The sequence below is a fragment of the Eubalaena glacialis genome, chromosome 7 (assembly GCF_028564815.1).
Source record: "Eubalaena glacialis isolate mEubGla1 chromosome 7, mEubGla1.1.hap2.+ XY, whole genome shotgun sequence".
Taxonomy (NCBI): domain Eukaryota; kingdom Metazoa; phylum Chordata; class Mammalia; order Artiodactyla; family Balaenidae; genus Eubalaena; species Eubalaena glacialis.
This window is the reverse complement of record NC_083722.1, coordinates 42,468,511-42,489,156: the sequence shown is the minus strand read 5'-3', so window position 1 is coordinate 42,489,156 and position 20,646 is coordinate 42,468,511. Positions and strand designations below refer to the sequence as shown.

The window sequence follows — 20,646 nt, the reverse complement described above, 5'->3', positions numbered from 1 at the left end:
CCAGCACCACTTATTGAAGAGGTTGTCTTTTCTGCATTGTATGTTCTTGCCTCCTTTGTCATAAATTAGGTGTCCATATGTGCGTGGGTTTACCTCTGGGCAGTCTATCCTGTACCATTGATCTATATTTCTGTTTTTAGGCCAGTACCATATTGTCTTGATTACTGTAGCTTTGTGGTATAGTTTGAAGTCAGGGAACCTGATTCCTCCAGCTCCATTTTTCTTTCTCAAGATTGCTTTGGCAATTCGGGGTCTTTTCTGTTTCCATACGAATTGTAAGATTTTTTGTCCTAATTCTGTGAAGAATGCCATTGGTAGTTTGATAGGGATTGCATTGAATCTGTAGATTGCTTTGGGTAGTATAGTCATTTTCACAATATTGATTCCTCCAATCCAAGAACATGGTATATTTCTTCATCTGTTTATGTCATCTTTGATTTCTTTCATTAGTGTTTCATAGTTTTCTGAGTACAAGTCTTTCACCTCCTTAGGCAGGTTTATTCATGGGTTTTATTCTTTCTGTTGCAATGGTAAATGGGAGTGTTTCCTTAATTTCTCTTTCTGATTTTTCATTGTTGGTGTGTAGGAATGGCAGAGATTTCTGTGCATTAATTTTGTATCCTGCAACCTTACCAAATTCATTGATTAGTTCTAGCAGTTTTCTGGGGGCATCTTTAGGATTTTCTCTGTATAGTATCATGTCATCAGCAAATAGTGACAGTTTTGCTTCCTCTTTTCCAATTTGTATTCCTTTTATTTCTTTTTCTTCTCTGATTGCCGTGGCTAGGACTTCCAACTATGTTGAATGATAGTGGTGAGAGTGGACATCCTTGTCTTGTTCCTGATCCTAGTGGAAATACTTTCAGTTTTTCACCATTGAGTATGATGCTCACTGTGGGTTTGCCATATATGGCCTTTATTATGTTGAGGTAGGTTCCCTCTATGCTCATTTTCTAGAGAGTTTTTATCATAAATGGTATTGAATTTTGTCAAAAGCTTTTTCTGCATCTACTGAGATGATCATATTGTTTTTATTCCTTAATTTGTTAATGTGGTGTATCACATTGATTGATTTGTGTATATTGAAGAATCCTTGCATCCCTGGGATAAATCCCACTTGATCATGGTGTATGATCCTTTTAATGTGCTGTTGGATTCTGTTTGCTAGTATTTTGTTGAGGATTTTTGCATCTATGTTCATCAGTGATATTGGTCTATAATTTTCTTTTTTGTGATATCTTCTTCTGGTTTTGGTGTCAGGGTGATGGTGGCTTCATTGAATGAATTTGGGAGTGTTTCTCCCTCTGCAATTTTTTGGAAGAGTTTGAGAAGTGTCATTGTTAGCTTGTCTCTAAATGTTTGATAGAATTTGCCTGTGAAGCCATCTGGTCCTGGACTTTTGTTTGTTGGAAGATTTTTAATTATGGTTTCAATTTCATTACTTGTTATTGGTCTGTTTATATTTTCTAATTCTTCCTGGTTCAGTCTCGGAAAATTGTACCTTTCCAAGAACTTGTCCATTTCTCCATGGTTGTCCATTTTATTGGCATACAGTTGTTTATAGTAGTCTCTTATAATCCTCTGTATATCTACAGTGTCAGTAGTGATTTCCCCTTTTTCATTTCTAATTTTATTGATTTGCATCCTCTCCCTTTTTTTCTTAATGAGTCTGGCTGAGGGCCTATCAGTTTTGTTTATCTTCTCAAAGAACCAGCTTTTAGTTTTATTGATCTTTGCTATTGTTTTCTTCATTTCTATTTCATTTATTTTTGCTCTGATCTTTATTCTTTCCTTCTATTGACTTTGGGTTTTCTTTGTTCTTCTTTCCCTAGTTGTTTTAAGTGTAGGGTTACATTGTTTATTTGTGATTTTTCTTGTTTCTTGAGGTGAGATTGAATTGCTATAAACTTCCCTCATAGAACTGCTTTTGCTGCATCCCATAGGTTTTGGGTCATCATGTTGTCATTGTCATTTGTTTCTATGTATTTTTAAAATTTCTTCTTTGATTTCCTCAGTTATCTCTTGGTTATTTAGTAGTGCACTATTTAGCCTCCATGTATTTGTGTTTTTTACAGTTTTTTCCTGCAATTGATTTCCAATCTCATAAAGTTGTGGTCAGAAAAGATGCTTGATATGATTTCAATTTTCTTAAATTTTCTGAGGCTTGATTTTTGACCCAAGATGTGATCTATCTTGGAGAATGTCCCATGTGCACTTGAGAGGAAAGTGTATTCTGCCACTTTTGGGTGGAATATTCTTTAAATATCTATTAGTTCTATCTGGTCTATTGTGTCATTTAAAGTTTGTGTTTCCTTATTTATTTTCTGTTTGGATGATCTGTCCATTGGTGTAAGTGGGGTGTTAATGTCCCCTATTATTGTGTTGCTGTCGATTTCTTCTTTCATGGTTGTTAGCATTTGCCTTATGTATTGGGGTGCTCCTATGTTGGGTGCATAAATATTTATAGTTGTTATATATTCTTCTTGGATTGATCCTTTGATCATTATGTAGTGTCCCGCCTTATCTCTTGTAACAGTCTTTATTTTAAAGTCTATTTTATCTGATATGAGTATTACTACTCCAGCTTTCTTTTGATTTCCATTTGCATGGAATATTTTTTCCATCCCTTCACTTTCAGTCTGTATGTATCCCTAGGTCTGCAGTGGGTCTCTTGTAGACAGCATATGTATGGGTTTTGTTTTTGTATCCCTTCAGCCAGTCTGTGTCTTTTGGTTGGGACATTTAATCCATTTACATTCAAGGTTATTATCTATATGTATGTTCCTATTACAATTTTCTTAATTGTTTGGGGTTTGTTTTTGTGGGTCTTTTCCTTCTCTTGTGTTTCCCGCTTAGAGAAGTTTCTTTATCATTTGTTGTAAAGCTGGTTTGGTGGTGCTGAATTCTCTTAGCTTTTGTTTGTCTGAAAAGCTTTCGACTTCTCCAGGGAATCTGAAGGAGATCCTTGCTGGGTAGAATAATCTTGGTTGTAGATTTTTCTCTTTCATCACTTTAAGTATATCTTGCCACTCCCTTCTGGCCTGCAGAGTTTCCACTGAAAAATCAGCTGTTATCCTTATGGGGATTCCTTCGTATGTTATTTTTTGTTTTTCCCTTGCTGCTTTTAATATTTTTCCTTGGAATGTAATTTTTGTGAGTTTGATTAATGTGTGTCGTGCTGTGTTTTTCCTAGGGTTTATCCTGTATGTAACTCTGTGTGCTTCCTGGACTTGGGTGACTATTTCCTTTCCCATGTTAAGGAAGGTTTCCACTATAATCTCTTCAAATATTTTCTCAGACCCTTTCTTTTTCTTTTCTTCTTCTGGGACCCCTATAATTCAAATGTCGGTGCATTTAGTGTTGTCCCAGAGGTCTCTGAGCTTGTCTTCAATTCTTTTTATTCTTTTTACTTTATTCTGCTCCTTGGCAGTTATTTCCACCATTTTGTCTTCCAGCTCACTTATTTGTTCTTCTGCCTCAGTTATTCTGTTATTGATTCCTTCTAGTGTATATTTCATTTCAGTTATTGTGTTGTTCATCTCTGTTTGTTTGTTCTTTAGTTCTTCTAGATCTTTGTTAAGCATTCCTTGTATTTTCTCAATCCATGCTTCCATTCTATTTCCAAGATTCTGGATCATCTTTACTATCATTACTTTGAAGTCTTTTTCAGGTAGGTTGCCTATTTCTCTTCATTTACTTGGTCTTATAGGTTTTTACCTTGCTCCTTCATCTGTGACATATTTTTTGCCATCTAATTTTTTTTTTTTTAATGAGTGGGATTGTATTCCTGTCTTACTGGCTGTTTGGTCTGAGGCTTCCAGCACTGGAGTTTCTAGGCTGTTGGGTAGAGCTGGGTCTTGGTGCTGAGATGAGGTACTCTGTGAGACCTCTCTCCAATGAATATTCCCTGGGGTCGGAGGTTCTCTGTTAGTCCAATGGTTCAGACTCGGAGCTCCCACCACCGGAGCTTATCCCCAACCACAGGCTCGCAAATCAAGATCCTGCAAGCTGTGTTGTGTGGCAAAAAAAAAAAAAGTGAGAGAGAAAAATAATGAAGTAAAAAATAAAATTACATAAAATTACACTAGGAAACAACAGGTATGTTTGAAAGACTGTAAAATAAAAATATAGATGAATCAATAACTGGAAGTTACATCAGTACCACAATAGTAAAAAAGAGGAGGAGGGAATGGAAAAACAAAAAAGGGTGGGGGGAGAAAGGCCTTGGCTGTGGAGAGTGTGGCCTAAGCAAGGGTGAGGTTTGGGTATTGGGTGGGGCCAATGCTTAGGACCCACAGGGCTGGAAAAGGCCCTGGGGGCTGTGGGGGATGGGGCTTAGGTTCAAGGGAAAAAAGGGGCCCAGGCATGCTACCCAGCCCAGTCTCAGAGGGAGAGACCCTGACCTGGGAGGCTAGCAGGCTTCCTGGGCTCGAGAGGGCAGGGCAAATGCCCTCCTCTCCTCTCCTGCTCCTCTGATCTGTGGTCTGGGACGGCCCCTCCCACCTGCCTCTTCTGATCTCCCCAGCCTCCCTCCTATGCCCCCAGGACCAATGCAGCTGGTGGGGGGAGGGTGGGGGAAGGGGGGTTTCGAGGGCAGGGGACTGGGCAGGGAGCTCAGCAGGCTCCCCACGTCCGAGTGGGCCAGGCAATTGCCCTCTGTTTCTCCTGCAGGGCCTCTCTCACCTGCCTCTCCAGATCTCCCCAGCCTCCCTCCTAAGCACCCAGGACCCAAGAGGCCTGGATGGGGCTTTGGATGGGGGGGGGAAGTGGCTTCGGAACTCAGCAGGCTTCACTGCCCGAGTGGGCCAGGTGATCGCCCTCAGCTCCTCTCCCGCTCTTCCTGGAGAGTCCCTCCCACCTGCTTCTCCTGATCTCCCTGGCCTCAGGCATGCTGATCTTGTCTGGCCTCTACTTCTCCTCCGCCTATGGTCCCCCTACATCCTACCGGTTCATTTTGGAGTTCCTCCCATCTCCCTAGGGGTCAGGGTCCCTGACCAGTGACCGGCAGACGCCCTAGTTGTGAGGAGACGCTAACTCTGCATCTTCCCACACCACCATCTTGACTCCTCGCCCCACCATCATTTTTATTTTTCCTCTTGCACACCTTTTACTTTTTATTTTATTTTATTTTATTTTTAATTTTTGAATTTTAATTAATTAATTTTTTTATACAGCAGGTTCTTATTAGCCATCAATTTTATCACATCAGTGTATACATCTCAATCCCAATCGCTCAATTCATCACACACACCCCACCCTCCACTGTTTTCTGCCTTGGTGTCCATACATTTGTTCTCTACATCTGTGTCTCAATTTCTGCCCTGCAAACCAGTTCATCTGTACCATTTTTCTAAGTTCCACATATATGCGTTAATATACGATATTTGTTTTTCTCTTTCTGATTTATTTCACTCTGTATGACAGTCTCTAGATCTATCCACGTCTCAACAAACGACCCAATTTCGTTCCTTTTTACAACATCTTCTTTATCCAGTCATCTGTCGATGGGCATTTAGATTGCTTCCATGACCTGGCTATTGTAAATAGTGCTGCCATGAACATTGGGGTGCATGTGTCTTTTTGAACTATGGTTTTCTCTGGGTGCTAGGTCATATGGTAATTCTATTTTTAGTTTTTTAAGGAACCTCCATACTGTTCTCCATAGTAGCTGTATCAATTTACATTCCCACCAACAGTGCAAGAGGGTTCCCTTTTCTCCACACCCTCTCCAGCATTTGTTGTTTGTAGATTTTCTGATGATGCCCTTTCTAACTGGTGTGAGGTGATACCTCATTGTAATTTTGATTTGCATTTCTCTAATAATTAGTGATGTTGAGCAGCTTTTCATGTGCTTCTTGGCCATCTGTATGTCTTCTTTGGAGAAAATGTCTATTTAGGTCTTCTGCCCATTTTTGGATTAGGTTGTTTGTTTTTTTAATATTGAGCTGCATGAGCTGTTTATATATTTTGGAGATTAATCCTTTGTCCGTTGATTCATTTGCAAATATTCTCTCCCATTCTGAGGGTTGTCTTTTCGTCTTGTTTATGGTTTCCTTTGCTGTGGAAAATCTTTGAAGTTTCATTAGGTCCCATTTGTTTATTTTTGTTTTTATTTCCATTACTCTAGGAAGTGGAACAAAAAATATCTTGCTGTGATTTCTGTCAAAGAGTGTTCTTCCTATTTTCCTCTAAGAGTTTTATAGTGTCTGGTCTTACATTTAAGTCTCGAATCCTTTTTGAGTTTATTTTTGTGTATGGCATTAAGGAGTGTTCTAATTTCATTCTTTTACATGTAGCTGTCCAGTTTTCCCAGCACCACTTATTGAAGAGACTGTCTTTTCTCCATTGTATGTCCTTGCCTCCTTTGTAATAGATTAGTTGACCTTGGTGCGTGGGTTTATCTCTGGGCTTTCTATCCTATTCCATCGATCTATATTTCTGTTTTTGTGCCAGTACCACATTGTCTTAATTACTGTAGCTTTGTACTATAGTCTGAAGTCAGGGAGTCTGATTCCTCCAGCTCTGCTTTTTTCCCTCAAGACTGCATTGGCTATTTGGGGTCTTTTGTGTCTCCATACAAATTTAAAATTTTTTGTTCGAGTTCTGTAAAAAGAGCCTTTGGTAATTTGATAGGGATTGCATTGAATCTGTAGATTGCTTTGGGTGTATAGTCATTTTCACAATATTCATTCTTCCAAACCAAGAACATCGTATATCTCTCCATCTGCTGGTATCATCTTTAAATACTTTAGGCAGTGTCTTATAGTTTTCTGCACACAGGTATTTTGTCTCTCTAGGTGGTTTATTCCTACATATTTTATTCTTTTGTTGCAATGGTAAATGGGAGTGTTTCCTTAATTTCTCTTTCAGATTTTTCATCATTAGTATATAGGAATGCAAGAGATTTCTGTGCATTAATTTTGTATCCTGCAACTTCACCAAATTCATTGATTAGCTCTAGTAGTTTTCTGGTGGTATCTTTAGGATTCTCTATGTATATTATCATGTCATCTGCAAACAGTGACACTTTACTTCTTCTTTTCCAATTTGTATTCCTTTCATTTCTTTTTCTTCTCTGATTGCTGTGGCTAGGACTTACAAAACTATGTTGAATAATAGTGGTGAGGCTGGACATCCTTGTCTTGTTCCTGATCTTCAAGGAAATGCTTTCAGTTTTTCACCATTGAGAATGATGTTTGCTGTGAGTTAACCACATATGGCCTTTATTATGTTGAGGTAGGTTTCCTCCATGCCCACTTTCTGGAGAGCTTTTATCATAAATTGTTGTTGAATTTTGTCAAAAGCTTTTTCTGCATCTATAGAGATGATCATATGGTTTTTATTCTTCAATTTGTTGATATGCATATCACATTGATTGATTTGCATATATTGAAGAATCCTTGCATCCCTGGGATAAATCCCACTTGATCATGGTGTATGATCCTTTTAATGTGCTGTTGGATTCTGTTTGCTAGTATTTTGTTGAGGATTTTTGCATCTATATTCATCAGTGACATTGGTCTGTAATTTTCTTTTTTTATAGTATCTTTGTCTGGTTTTGGTATCAGGGTGATGGCGGCCTCATAGAATAAGTTTGGGAGTGTTTCTTCCTCTGCAATTTTTTGGAAGAGTTTGAGGAGGATGGGTGTTAGCTCTTCTCTAAATGTTTGATAGAATTCACCTTTGAAGCCATCTGGACCTGGAATTTTGTTTGTTGGAAACTTTTAACCACAGTTTCAATTTCATTACTTGTGATTGGTCTGTTCATATTTTCTATTTCTTCATGGGTCAGTCTTGGAAGGTTATACCTTTCTAAGAATTTGTCCATTTCTTCCAGGTTGTCCATTTTATTGGCATGGAGTTGCTTGTAGTAGTCTCTTAGGATGCTTTGTATTTCTGTGGTGTCTGTTGTAACTTCTCCTTTTTCATTTCTGATTTTATTGATTTGAGTCCTCTCCCTCTTTTTCTTGATGAGTCTGGCTAAAAGTTTATCAATTTTGTTTATGTTCTCAAAGAACCAGCTTTTAGTTTTATTGATCTTTGCTTTTGTTTTCTTTGTTTCTATTTCATTTATTTCTGCTTTGATCTTTATGATTCCATTCCTTCTGCTAACCCTGGGTTTTGTTTATTCTTCTTTCTCTAGTTCCTTTAGGTATAAGGTTAGATTGTTTATTTGAGATTTTTCCTGTTTCTTGAGGTAGGCTTGTATAGCCATAACTTCCCTTTTAGAACTGCTTTTGCTGCATCCCAAAAGTTTTGGATCGTCATGTTTTCATTGTCATTTGTCTCTAGGTATTTTTCGATTTCCTCTTTGATTTCTTCAGTGATCTCTTGGTTATTTAGTAACGTATTGTTTAGCCTCCATATGTTTGTGTTTTTTATGGTTTTTTCCCGGTCATTGATTTCTAATCTCATAGCATTGTGGTCATAAAAGATGCTTGATATGATTTCAATTGTCTTAAATTTACTGAGGCTTGATTTGTGACCCAAGATGTGATCTATCCTGGAGAATGTTCTGTGTGCAGTTGAGAAGAAAGTGTAATCTGCTCTTTTTGGATGGAATGTCCTATAAATATCAATTAAATCTATCTGGTCTATGGTGTCATTTAAAGCTTGTGTTTCCTTATTAATTTTCTGTTTGGATGATCTGTCCATTGGTGTAAGTGAGGTGTTGAAGCCTCCCACCATTATTGTGTTACTGTCAATTTCTTCTTTTAGATCTGTTAGCAGTTACCTTATTTATTGAGGTGCTCCTATGTTGGGTGCTTATATATTTATAATTTTTATATCTTCTTCTTGGATTGATCCCTTGATCATTATGTAGTGTCCTTCCTTGTCTTTTGTAACATTCTTTATTTTAAAGTGTATTTTATCTGAGTATTGCTACAACAGCTTTCTTTTGATTTCCATTTTCATGGAATATCTTTTTCCATCCCCTCACTTTCAGTCTGTATGTGTCCCTAAGTCTGAAGTGGGTCTCTTGTAGACAGCATATATATGGGTCTTGTTTTTGTATCCATGCAGCAAGCCTGTGTCTTTTGGATGGAGCATTTAACCCATTCACTTTTAAGGTAATTATCAATATGTATGTTCCTGTTACCATTTTCTTAATTGTTTTGGGTTTGTTTTTGTAGACCCTTTTCTTCTGTTGTGTTTCCCACTTAGAGAAGTTCCTTTAGCATTTGTTGTAGAGCTGGTTTGATGGTGCTGAATTCTCTTAGCTTTTCTTGTCTCTAAAGCTTTTGATTTCTCCATTGAATCTGAATGAGATCCTTGCCGAGTAGAGTAATCGTGGTTGTAAGTTCTTCCCTTTCATCCCTTTACATATATCATGCCACTCCCTTCTGACTTGTAGAGTTTCTGCTGAGAAATCAGGTGCTAACCTTATGGGAATTCCCTTGTATGTTATTTGTCATTTTTCCCTTGATGCTTTCAATAATTTTTCTTTGTCTTTAATTTTTGCCAATTTGATTACTATGTGTCTCGGCATGTTTCTCCTTGGGTTTATCCTGCATGGGAGTCTCTGCACTTCCCAGACTTGGGTGGCCCTTTTCTTTCCCATGTTATGGAAATTTTCAACTATTATCTCTTCAAATATTTTCTCGGGTGCTTTCTCTCTCTCTTCTCCTTCTGGGACCTCTATAATGCAAATGTTGTTGTGTTTAATGTTGTCCCAGAGGTCTCTTAGGCTGTCTTCATTTCTTTTCATTCTTTTTTCCTTATCATGTTCCACAGCAGTGAATTCTACCATTCTGTCTTCCAGGTCACTTATCCATTCTTCTGCCTCAGTTATTCTGTTATTGATTCCTTCTAGTGTATTTTTCATTTCATTTATTGTATTGTTCATCTCTGTTTGTTCTTTAATTCTTCTAGGTCTTTGTTAAACATTTCTTGCATCTTCTCGATCTTTGCCTCCATTCTTTTTCCGAGGTCCTGGATCACCTGCACTGTCATTATTCTGAATTCTTTTTCTGGAAGGTTGCTTATCTCCACTTCATTTAGTTGTTTTTCTGGGGTTTTATCTTGTTCCTTCATCTGGTACATAGTCCTCTGCCTTTACATCTTGTCTATCTTTCTGTGAATGTGGTTTTTGTTCCACAGGCTGCAGGATTATAGTTCTTCTTGCTTCTGCTGTCTGTCCTCTGTTGGATGAGGCTATCTAAGAGGCTTGTGCGTGTTTCCTGATGGGAGGGACTGGTGGTGGGTAGAGCTGGCTGTTTCTCTGTTGGGCAGGGCTCGTAAAACTTTAATCCACTTGACCGCTGATAGGTGGGGCTGGTTTCCCTCCCTGTTGGTTGTTTGGCTTGAGGCAACCCAATGCTGGAGCTTACCCGGGCTCTTTTGTGGGGCTAATGGCAGACTCTGCAAAGGCTCATGCCAAGGAGTACTTCCCAGAACTTCTGCTGCCATTGTCCTTGCCCTCACGGTGAGACAGAGCCACCCCCGCCTCTGCAGGAGACCCTCCCACACTAGCAGGTAGGTCTGGTTCAGGCTCCCCTTGGGTCACTGCTCCTTTCCCTGGGTCCCGATGCACACACTACTTTATGTGTGTCCTCCAAGAGTAGAGTCTCTGTTTCCCCCAGTCCTGTCGAAGTCCTGCAATCAAATCCTGCCAGCCCTCAAAGTCTGATTCTCTAGGAATTCCTCCTCCCGTTTCTGGACCCCCAGGTTGGGAAGCCTGACGTGGGGCTCAGAACCTTCACTACAGTGGGTGCACTTCTGTTGTATAAGTGTTCTCCACTTTGTGAGTCACCCACCCAGCAGTTATGGGATTTGATTTTATTGTGACTGCACCCCTCCTACCATCTCATTGTGTCTTCTTCTTTGTCTTTGGATGTGGGCTATCTTTTTTGGTGAGTTCCAGTGTCTTCCTATCGTTGATTGCTCAGCAGTTAGTTGTGATTCTCGTGTTCTCGCAAGAGGGAGTGAGAGCACGTCCTTCCACTCTGCCATCTTGAACCACCTGACATCTATTTTTAATTGACAGAAGCACAATTATCAGGAACTGAGACCTTGCAGGAAGCTCACTACACTTGACTGATGATCAGTATTTCTTGGGCTTCTTGGGCTTCTCCACAAGTCTCTTTAAATTCCAATTAAGCTAGCAGCAAAGCATGAACCTAGCAAACAGGGTTTAAAGTAATTGTACTTCATCCTTGGAAGTCAATACAAAACTTTCCTTGGTGAGTTTGAATAAAAAGCAAACCCTTGGCAAAAGAATACTCTGACAAGATTGCATCCCTCCAGCTCTGAAGAACTAAGCCAATAGTGTATTATTTAGAAAAGAAGAGTTTATACTTTATAAAACTCTCCTTCCTTCCCTCACCTAGATTATTTCTTTTCTGTATTGTGTGCTGTTTTATTGAAGGGCTTGGGAAATTCAGGGTGAACACGTTAAACTTCTCCTTTCAAAGACTCGAATTGAAAATAGTTTTAGTTGGGCTAGTTAAGTATACCTTGATAACTGTGCACAATGCTTGTCTTAGTTTGATGTGCATTTTAAATAAAATAAGAAATAATTTTTGATAGATCCTAAAATGAAGCTTCTCTTCCAAAGTCAAATATTACTTTTGATTCCACTTTTTATTTCATTTTTTAATGTTTCATGCCTTTTCTGTTGCTGTCTAAATATTCTCAAAAGAGGTTAAATCTTTATTTACTTTAAAACACCTTCTCATAGGATTTCAAGAATTTATATAACTGTATGCTATGCAGATATTTTCTTTTGTTCTCTTTACAGCACCTAAACTTATTTTTAATTCTATAGATTTCAGAAGAATGCACACGGTATTATTTATTCAGAATTCTATTGCCTTTTATATTCTTTTGTACCAAGCGGGAGAAAGCCCTGTACATTAGCCCAGGCAACAATATGTAGACAACCACGTTGCATTGACAGCAAGATGAGGCAACCAGCATTTATAAAAGTGTGAAATATTGCTAGTGGTTTTCTCTTCCATAGAATCATTGACTCCATTAGCTTTTCTCAATTCTAAGCACTGTGAATAAAATATACTCTTCAATGTGGAAAAATACCACTGTCAACGAAAGAAACATGAGTGAGACACCATGACAATTAACTTGAAGATGGATCCTTCCTTGAGTTTCTGACACCAAAATAGACTTGATGAACCCATCAACATATAAGTACATAAACTACTATAGTGCAATTATACTTTTGGAGAATAGCAGCAAACTTATTACACAGAATTATGACACACCTGAGGGTAGGATGGTGAGCTCTATCTCATGTTCCTGGCTCAGGCTGGCAGGAGGAAGGTTCTCAACAAACATTTGTTACATAGATGTTGAATAATCTGAATTTCAACATTATTATTTACAAATTTTATTTCTTTATTTTTGATTCATTATGTAAAATTCATGAACACTTACATATTTGACCATAAAATAAACCTAAGGTGTTCTCAATTTTAAATCATTATAATGCAAGTTTCTTCTGACTGATTAAAAGAAAGAGAGAGAGAGAAACTTGAAACAGTAATATAACGATTGTAGATTCAGAGAGGTTTAAATAACTTGACCAAAGTCATTTAAGTTGCAAACGTCAAAACTGGAATTTCAAATTCAGCCTTGACTTCAAATGCCTGTGTTCCTTCAAATTTGTCACACAAACTCCACTTAACGAAGCATATATTTAAATTACACATGAATTCCCCCGCTATTTTACCAACCTTCAAAAATTACACAACTGTAAGGAGGGAAAAAAATTCTCTTTATTTGTTTCACGTTTTGTGTATTGTCCCAGGATTTTAAAAGTTAAATTCAGGGCATGGTTAGAGTAAGCTTTGGTTTCCCAATAAATGTTAAGTGATGATAAAGATCAATAAAAATCCTTCCAGCACAGTTTTAAAATCTGTGGTTCCTGCAAATGTTGAACCAATACTAATTAGGCCAGCATTCAGAAAAATAAAAATACATATTGGCCAATAGTTCCTTGGGTATATATCAGATGTTTTCAATTTAATTTTGTTATGTTTAACCAAATTCTTTAATTTATTTTTTTATCAATTCCACTGCATTGAGAATATATTATGGGCCTTTCAGTATTCACACCCTGAATTTCTATTTTAGGCCTCACTGGTTTTGTTTTTCCAAGCATTTCAAGGCAATGTTTAGCATAGAAAATATACACTGTGAACCTATTTTTATTCATGCCATTGGTGCAAAATCAAATCAAATAGGTAAGCAGAGGAACTATGTATCAGAAATAATATCTTCATATCAAAATCAATGGACAGAAAGTCAGTATATTTTTCCTTATTTACTGTTAGTTTACCATACATAACACATTTACAAAATTGATCAAAATGGAATGCATGTTATAAAACACAAAAATTATACTGGCTTATTTGATTTCTTTTGAGTTTATAGAAAAAGTAAAGTGTCCACTTTGTTTCTACTGCTAAACCTTGATTTTTTTTTTCAATCCATTACCTAATCCATTTAACTGAAGTGAGAAAATTTCTAACACTATGTATGAGTCCTAAATATAAGTAAACAATTAAATGAACTCTATGTTAGTATTTACTGTTCGAATGTCTTTTGGATCCATGATCACTTTGGATACACTTAGCAGACTTTCATCCAATGTGTCATTAACATTTGTTTAAGAATTCAATTTATGAATGAGTCTATCTTCTTCAAATAAAAGGTCAGCTAATTAGGTTATTAGGTGAGTGTATCTCCTATAACTACCTTGGTCTTACAACCACTGAATCCTTAAGAATAATCTAAAAGTAAAAAATTTCTATCATTTATTAAGCTCTTTATACAGGAGCTAAAATGTAATAATGTTGTTTATTAAAGGAATAAATAAGACACAACCATATTTCATCCAAGCTTACCTTGAACTGGTCCATTTTGCATGATTTCTTTCATTATCTCAGTTTCCTGGAAGGAAAAATATCAGTGAGCACCATTACTGTTATCAGAGCACACTAAACTTATTGTTTGGTGTGTAATGTTAGGTGCTGTACAATCAGTTTAGGAATTATGTAACCCAGTGTGCCTTGACCACTTGCAATTTACTCTTAATTATCTTTTGAAATATTCACATGTGAATTGCCACATTGATGAAGTTGCTAAAGACAAGACACACACACGTTTCATTGACTCTTACCACTGACAATAATTTTGGAATGAAGAAAAATACAAAGATTTTTATGGTCACAAAGGAAAAATAATTCAGTTAAAACTCTGTTTTATCAGTAGAGATTAGTGTCATCTCCATTCTTAGGATCACAAAAGCAATCCCAGAAGATTGTTTAGTGAGGTTCCTCAGTTTTGTTTAGTGTTTAGTGTTTAGATTTGTTTAGTGTTTAGATTGTTTAGTGATTGTTTAGATTGTTTAGTGAGGTTCCTCAGTTTTAGCATACAAATATTTCTCTGTTGTTGTCCCCTGTGTAATGCAACCCTTAGGAAAGAGGCAGGTCATTCATTCATTTATTCATATAAATGTGAATACATTGATCAGAGTAAAGACAAGAAACTAGGACAGAAACAAATATTGACCTTGCATCTGTCCTGAAGATATTTGCATTTTGGTGGAATAGACAGGCACTAACAAAACTAATTGCATTATGATATACTAAGTTTTATTACAGAGACAAGCACAAAATGCCATGGATGCAAACAAGAAAGGGACATTGGCTCTGCCTAGCAGTCAAGAAAAAACTTCTCAAAGAAGATGAAGTTTTGACCTACTTCCTTGACATGGAAGTAGGTGGGATAACCATTTGGGTGAGAGGAATCATCACCTGGCTAAGTAGAGAAGCATGAAGGTCATGGTGCATCTGGGGTGCAGACAGCAGGTCAATTTATCAGGAGCATTATGGGCAGGTTGGGGGACGGGTTAGAACCTGGTCGGAAATGAGTCTGTGAAAGCAGTAGGTCAGAACCAAATCATGAAGCCCTGTATGTCATGGTAAGAATGCCAAAGTGTATTCTACAGGTATCTGGAAGCCATTGAAGTTTCAAATATTCTGAAAATGAGAATGTCTGGGTGACACTGATACAATGGAGTACAATTTTCCTAGGCTTTTAACATGACAAACTGGAATCCAAGAGAATCTTTTTTCCATTATGACTGTGTCCACTTCAATTATTCTGTAGAGTAAGGCAAAGGATTGATAAAATGAGCTACTATCACAAAAAAGTCAGTGAAAAAGGTTTTGCTGTAGCTTTTATCTGTCAAGTATTTATATATATATGTATATATATATATATACATATATATATATATAAAATTATAAAACTCTATATCCATGTGCATTTTTGAATTTAAGGCAATCATTTGGACTGCTAATATTACAAAGATCAAAAATTATACCCAAATTGGAGGTCTTTAATAGACATCTTAAGAATATCAAAAATTATACCTGAAAGCATAGCATTATTTTAGAATATACTAGTTTTTAAATAGTTTTAATAACAGTAGTATATATTTTTGAGAAAGTTAACCTTTGCTAATTCTTGCGATTCAGACTTACATTGGAAGAGACCCTGTATGGAGGAGAACATTGGTAGATCCTATTGGATTTCTCAATGCTGTTGGGACAGGGCTTGGTGGCATGTCGCTTTCCCCGCCTATCAGACCTACTTGTCATGGCGCAGCCATTATTGGTAGCATTTTGATCCTTGAAAAGTGGATAGCATGCATGGGATACCAGTCTATGAGGAATAAGCAAAGATGTAAAAGTAATACTTAGGAAAATGCCATAATTACCTATCTATATGCAATTTTACTGAATAAAACATTTGCAAATTATTCTGGCTATGTACATGTAAGTTTAATGACATTGAACAGAGTCGTTCAATCATATTAACTATTCCCCACCCCATTCCTATTCCTTCATTATAATTTTTTTTTTCATGTAAAGGCATTTAATTTTAAATATAGCAGTGTGTACATGTCAATCTCAAACTCCCAATCTATCCCTCCCCCGTACCCCTTTCCCCCGGTAACCATAAGTTCCTTCTCTAAGTCTGTGAGTCTGTTTCTGTTTTATAAATAAGTTCATTTATATCATTTTTTTAATATCCTAAAATCTTGCTCAAATCCATTCTAATAAATAGATTTATCTACTGAATAGAATTTTCCGAAGATGAAAATTGTTCATCAGTTAAATCTGTGGTAATATTAAAAGGGGAAGGACTCCTTAAGTCTGCATCTATAATTATAATGTAGAAGAGCCAAATTTAATGTTAAAGAGAATGAACTTTATCATACTCAGATGGAATATTCTGATAAATTATGTAAGTTTTAGAATTAAGGGGTTTTTTTTTACATTTTTATTAAGTTATAGATACCTCCTCATAAGACTTCAATTATTATGTGTCTGTAGTTCATGATACTTTGGAAGGAATTGTATATACTAATATAGTATTAAAGTTAATAAGGTAGAAAGTTATCAGATATATACATTATAAAAACAATAAAATAATTTTGATTTCTGATTTTGAAATTGAACATTGAAAAGTACAAATTATTTGGATCCAAATCTAACATAATTCATTGAATATAGAAGCAGGTAGTAAGGAAAATAAAACAACGGAATTGATTTTATGGATAGTCAATGTTGAGCTGGCCATGGAATTATCTGGTAGAATTACCTCAAGAAAATTCAATAGTGTTCAACAAAGTAAGAGAATCTGAGCAAAGGAGCATGATGAAAAAAAAACCATTTCCAAAAAAGGTCTCAACTTGGGGATAATGAGGACTATGGATTGAAGTGTGTCAGCCCAAATTCATGTGTGGAAGCCCTAACCGCCATGTGATGGTATCAGGAGACGGGGGTATTTGGAAGAAAATTAGCTTTAAATGAAGTCATGAGGGTGGGGCCCTCATGCTGGGATCAGTGCCCTTATAACAGGAAAAGACACTAAAGCTCTCTCTCTGCCAGGTGAGGACATGATGAGAAGACAAGCCAGGAAGAGGGTTCTCACCAGGAACTGAACTGACTAACACCCCAGTCTTGGACTTCTCCATCTCCAGAACTGTGGGAAACAAGTGCCTGTTGTTCAGGCCACACAGTCTATGACATTTTGTTATGTTAACCTGAGCAGACTAATACAATAAGATTTCATTGACTCTCATGTTAAGTTATATTTTTAAGCTCTTAAGAGGCTTTAATTTTTATTATAGTACAAAACAGAGGCCAACCAAGCACTACTACACCAGGAAGGTGTTAGCCCAAGTTGTCCATTCTAAGCACCATCTTATTAAGCAAAACATAAGAAAAAAAATTTAAAGAACTTTATATAAAATTCCTAACACCCACTCTCTCATAGCACTTAACTTCTCTGTAGCAGACCCAGATCACTCAGTGGAGCAGGAAAGAACACAGGGGCAGCACATACGTTTACTACTAGTTATCAGCTGCAGTTTCCTTAGACAGATAACTCAGCTTTTAAGTAGATTAGTTCTTATAGGTGACACGAGGATGCTGTGTGGGTATCAGACTACATGAGCATAAAGAAATGTAACCTGTCTCTTCTCATCAGATGGAATGGATGGTGACAATGATGTTCATGAGTTGTGGCAACTATATAGGACGTCTTTATGTTATTCCTCTGACTCTTAACCTAACTTTTACCTGGGATTATCTATTCATCTACCTGGGGAACTAAAGTTCTCAAGAGAGGTATCAACAATATCAACTACTCTGCTCCCTCCGTGGCGGCTCAGTAGAACAATTTGGATCAGAGCCACAAGAAGACAGTGCTTACTTGACTCTTCATTAATTTAGCTAGAAATGTATACATTCTTCAGACAATTGTTTCCAATAGCTTATAATCTCAATAGATACCAAATATAGTATATATTTAAATATAATCCATGTGTTTATATAGATGTAGCATATATATTTGTAAATTTTTTGGAAAACTCTTAATATATATGTTTTCTTATTCTAACCTAAGCCACAATCTTAAGAATCCTAGAGACGTGTGTTGGGCAGTTATTTACCCACGTTTTCTCAGGTACCACCAAGCCCTATCGATGCTTCCACTGTTGCATCCATGGCGGTTCTTGGCACAGCAAGAGATCAAATTCTGAGGGGATAGGTTGGCTGTGTATTGACCTTTGGACTGAATCGCTATGCGGTCAGCTGCTACACCTGTTTCAAAGAGAATATTGATTAAAAGTCAAGTGACACATGGTATTGCCAAGAATTTACATAGTGCTTTTTGTTTGAATATTAAACTAGTCTTGGAAACTTAATGTAACTAAAAATCAAGGCCAAATGTGATGAATATATCTGTGTAGTCCAACAAGTTCAACTGTGTCATCATTTCAGTTACAGTTTTTGTCCAGTTTTGGCATTGCTTCATTGTCTTACCAACTTCAAAGACTTCTCTAGTTCCTTGTTCCTTTCATGTTCTATATACTTCTGAATTTCTCATTAAGAAATTTGCCAAGTGAAACTCCTTGAGGGCACAAGCCATATCTTACATTTATATCTCCTGTACCTAAAACAGTGTTATATATAATCATGGCTTAAAATATATTTTTGAAGTGAATGTAACTAAACTCAGGAAATCAGAAAAACTGATCATAGAAATATTAATTGGAAATTCATCCATGTTAATCTGATGTATTGGAATAAATTAAATCTTTGGTTTTTAAACTAATCGAGACTAACGTGAATCTACATTATAAACTATCAAAAAGCTACATAGCACATTTTTATGCTTACAATTTTCTTGAACATTATGATCCTAATCTTATCTTAGTAGACGTGGAATTCACCTTGTTTTATATATATATACATATATATATGTATATATATACCTTTTGTGATTGAACCTTCTATTTGTTTAAATAATTCCCTAGCATGGTTGTTGTTAATCAGTTTGTTCCTTTCCCCAACACACATTTGTTGACCTCCTACTAGGTGACAGGCATTGGACTAAGCAGTAGAAATTGCAACAATGAACAAAAACCAAAAAAGTCATCATACAGACCTCATAGAATAATAGACTAGGGAAACTAATCAACCAGTAGCAGAAAACTACTATGTGAGCATTTTGATCAGGCTACCATGATAATATGTGTGTCGAGATCACAAGAAAATTGGAGTCAGTGATATTCTGGTACAGATTTTTTGTTGTTGTTGGAGACCTGATATAGTCTTGTTCTTAATCTCTTACTTTTGATGAAAGGCAACAAAGTCATAACCTTCCTTCTATCTATGCACTTTTCTCAGAAGTTATTGTTTTCATTCATCAAAATTATCTGTGTACTGAAACCCCTCAAGATGCTAGTTTAGAATTATTCTAAAATAATTCATTTTAAAATAATTCCTTTACATACGTATTTCTGCATATACATGGTTTTTATGTAACTACAGCATATGTACAATTCTGTAGTGTAATTGCTGGCACATTTTAGACACTCAGTGTGTGTTGAATCTATATCCTCCTACTTCCTTCTCAATTCCCATCTATTTTGTGCTAGATACATTTCATAGGAGCAAATGCCATTATACCACCATCTCTCTTAGTCTCAAGAAAATAATTCCCTGTTTCATAAAAGAAAATAGAAATTCTTCGATGCTTCAACTTTCAGTACAAGGGTTCAGAATCAAGTATATTTTTTAAATGTTAGTGTAACTATTCTTGGTTCAGAAAAGACTTTCACAAATAATACTGAAGGAGTCAGAAGCCTGGCTTCTGGGATCACTTCTGAGACTAATGATTTATCTGATTAAATCTGTCCCCACCCAACTAGAATAGGGCTCAAAGAGGTCAAGAGAACGTTTATACTGGGGGAATAGGCATTAGTGTAGAGGTAACAGATGGAGATGCTCCAGAGGTGAGTTCAGCCAAGTGCATCTTTTCTAGAACGAACTAGCTCATACTATGAAGTGATGATATTTAGACAAAGGATCAGCACTCCTCTGTGCCAAGGAGTGCCACCCTTCAGAGCTTATGAACTTATTTCATGATGCTTTCAGTACTTAGTCTGTTTCTGAGCACTCTTTTGGAATTATTTTTAAGCCTAGACCACAGTTTTATGAAACTGATCTTTGATAGTAGACAATCAATGTCATATTAGGCTTAATTGCTGTAATACAACCAACACGCTTTTGAGGATAATTTGGAGACCAAATCTTGGGATTAACCTGAATATCGATTTACTGGACTTGTGAAAATATATGAAAGTTGCTGCAACAGAGGTATGTATTCCTCACACAGTTGAAGTAAGAGCAACCCTAATTTGGAAACTACTCTTATTAGAAGATCAATTATATCACTTTAGAGTCAGAATCTACATGTTCACTTTTATCTAAAATGAGATAAAACCCATTTAATCCATTATTATTAGTTCTGAATTCTTACTTTACATCAAATCTATTAGTTTAATAATAAAATATATTCTTGCAGATCTTATCAAGAAAAAAGAACATAAGAATTATATGTCTGTGTGATATGCATATTAGGATTACAAATAGTACTATGTGTAAAGAGGAAATTTATACTCTTCTTATTATCTGGCCTTAACTCTCAAAGAACAAATAAATTTTGGTAACTTTTCTTTGTTGTTCTTTTGATCTACTCGCTATTTAAAATTAGATGCTAAAAATAAAAGCCAATTTTCAGAGTAAAAACTTATTTTTATATCAT

At 36.4% G+C, this 20,646-nt stretch overlaps 1 protein-coding gene across 2 annotated transcripts in view; it reads right to left on the bottom strand.

The window, feature by feature from the left end:
- TINAG (tubulointerstitial nephritis antigen) overlaps window positions 1-20,646 on the bottom strand; it is an 85,182-nt gene that overhangs the window by 38,883 nt on the left and 25,653 nt on the right. For both annotated transcript variants that reach the window (XM_061195173.1, XM_061195174.1), the window contains exons 6-8: window positions 17,987-18,137; window positions 15,510-15,690; window positions 13,866-13,911 (exon numbers count right to left, since the gene is read on the bottom strand). In XM_061195173.1, the coding sequence (XP_061051156.1) occupies window positions 13,866-13,911; window positions 15,510-15,690; window positions 17,987-18,137 (378 nt within the window). The remainder of the gene's footprint in view (window positions 1-13,865; window positions 13,912-15,509; window positions 15,691-17,986; window positions 18,138-20,646) is intronic.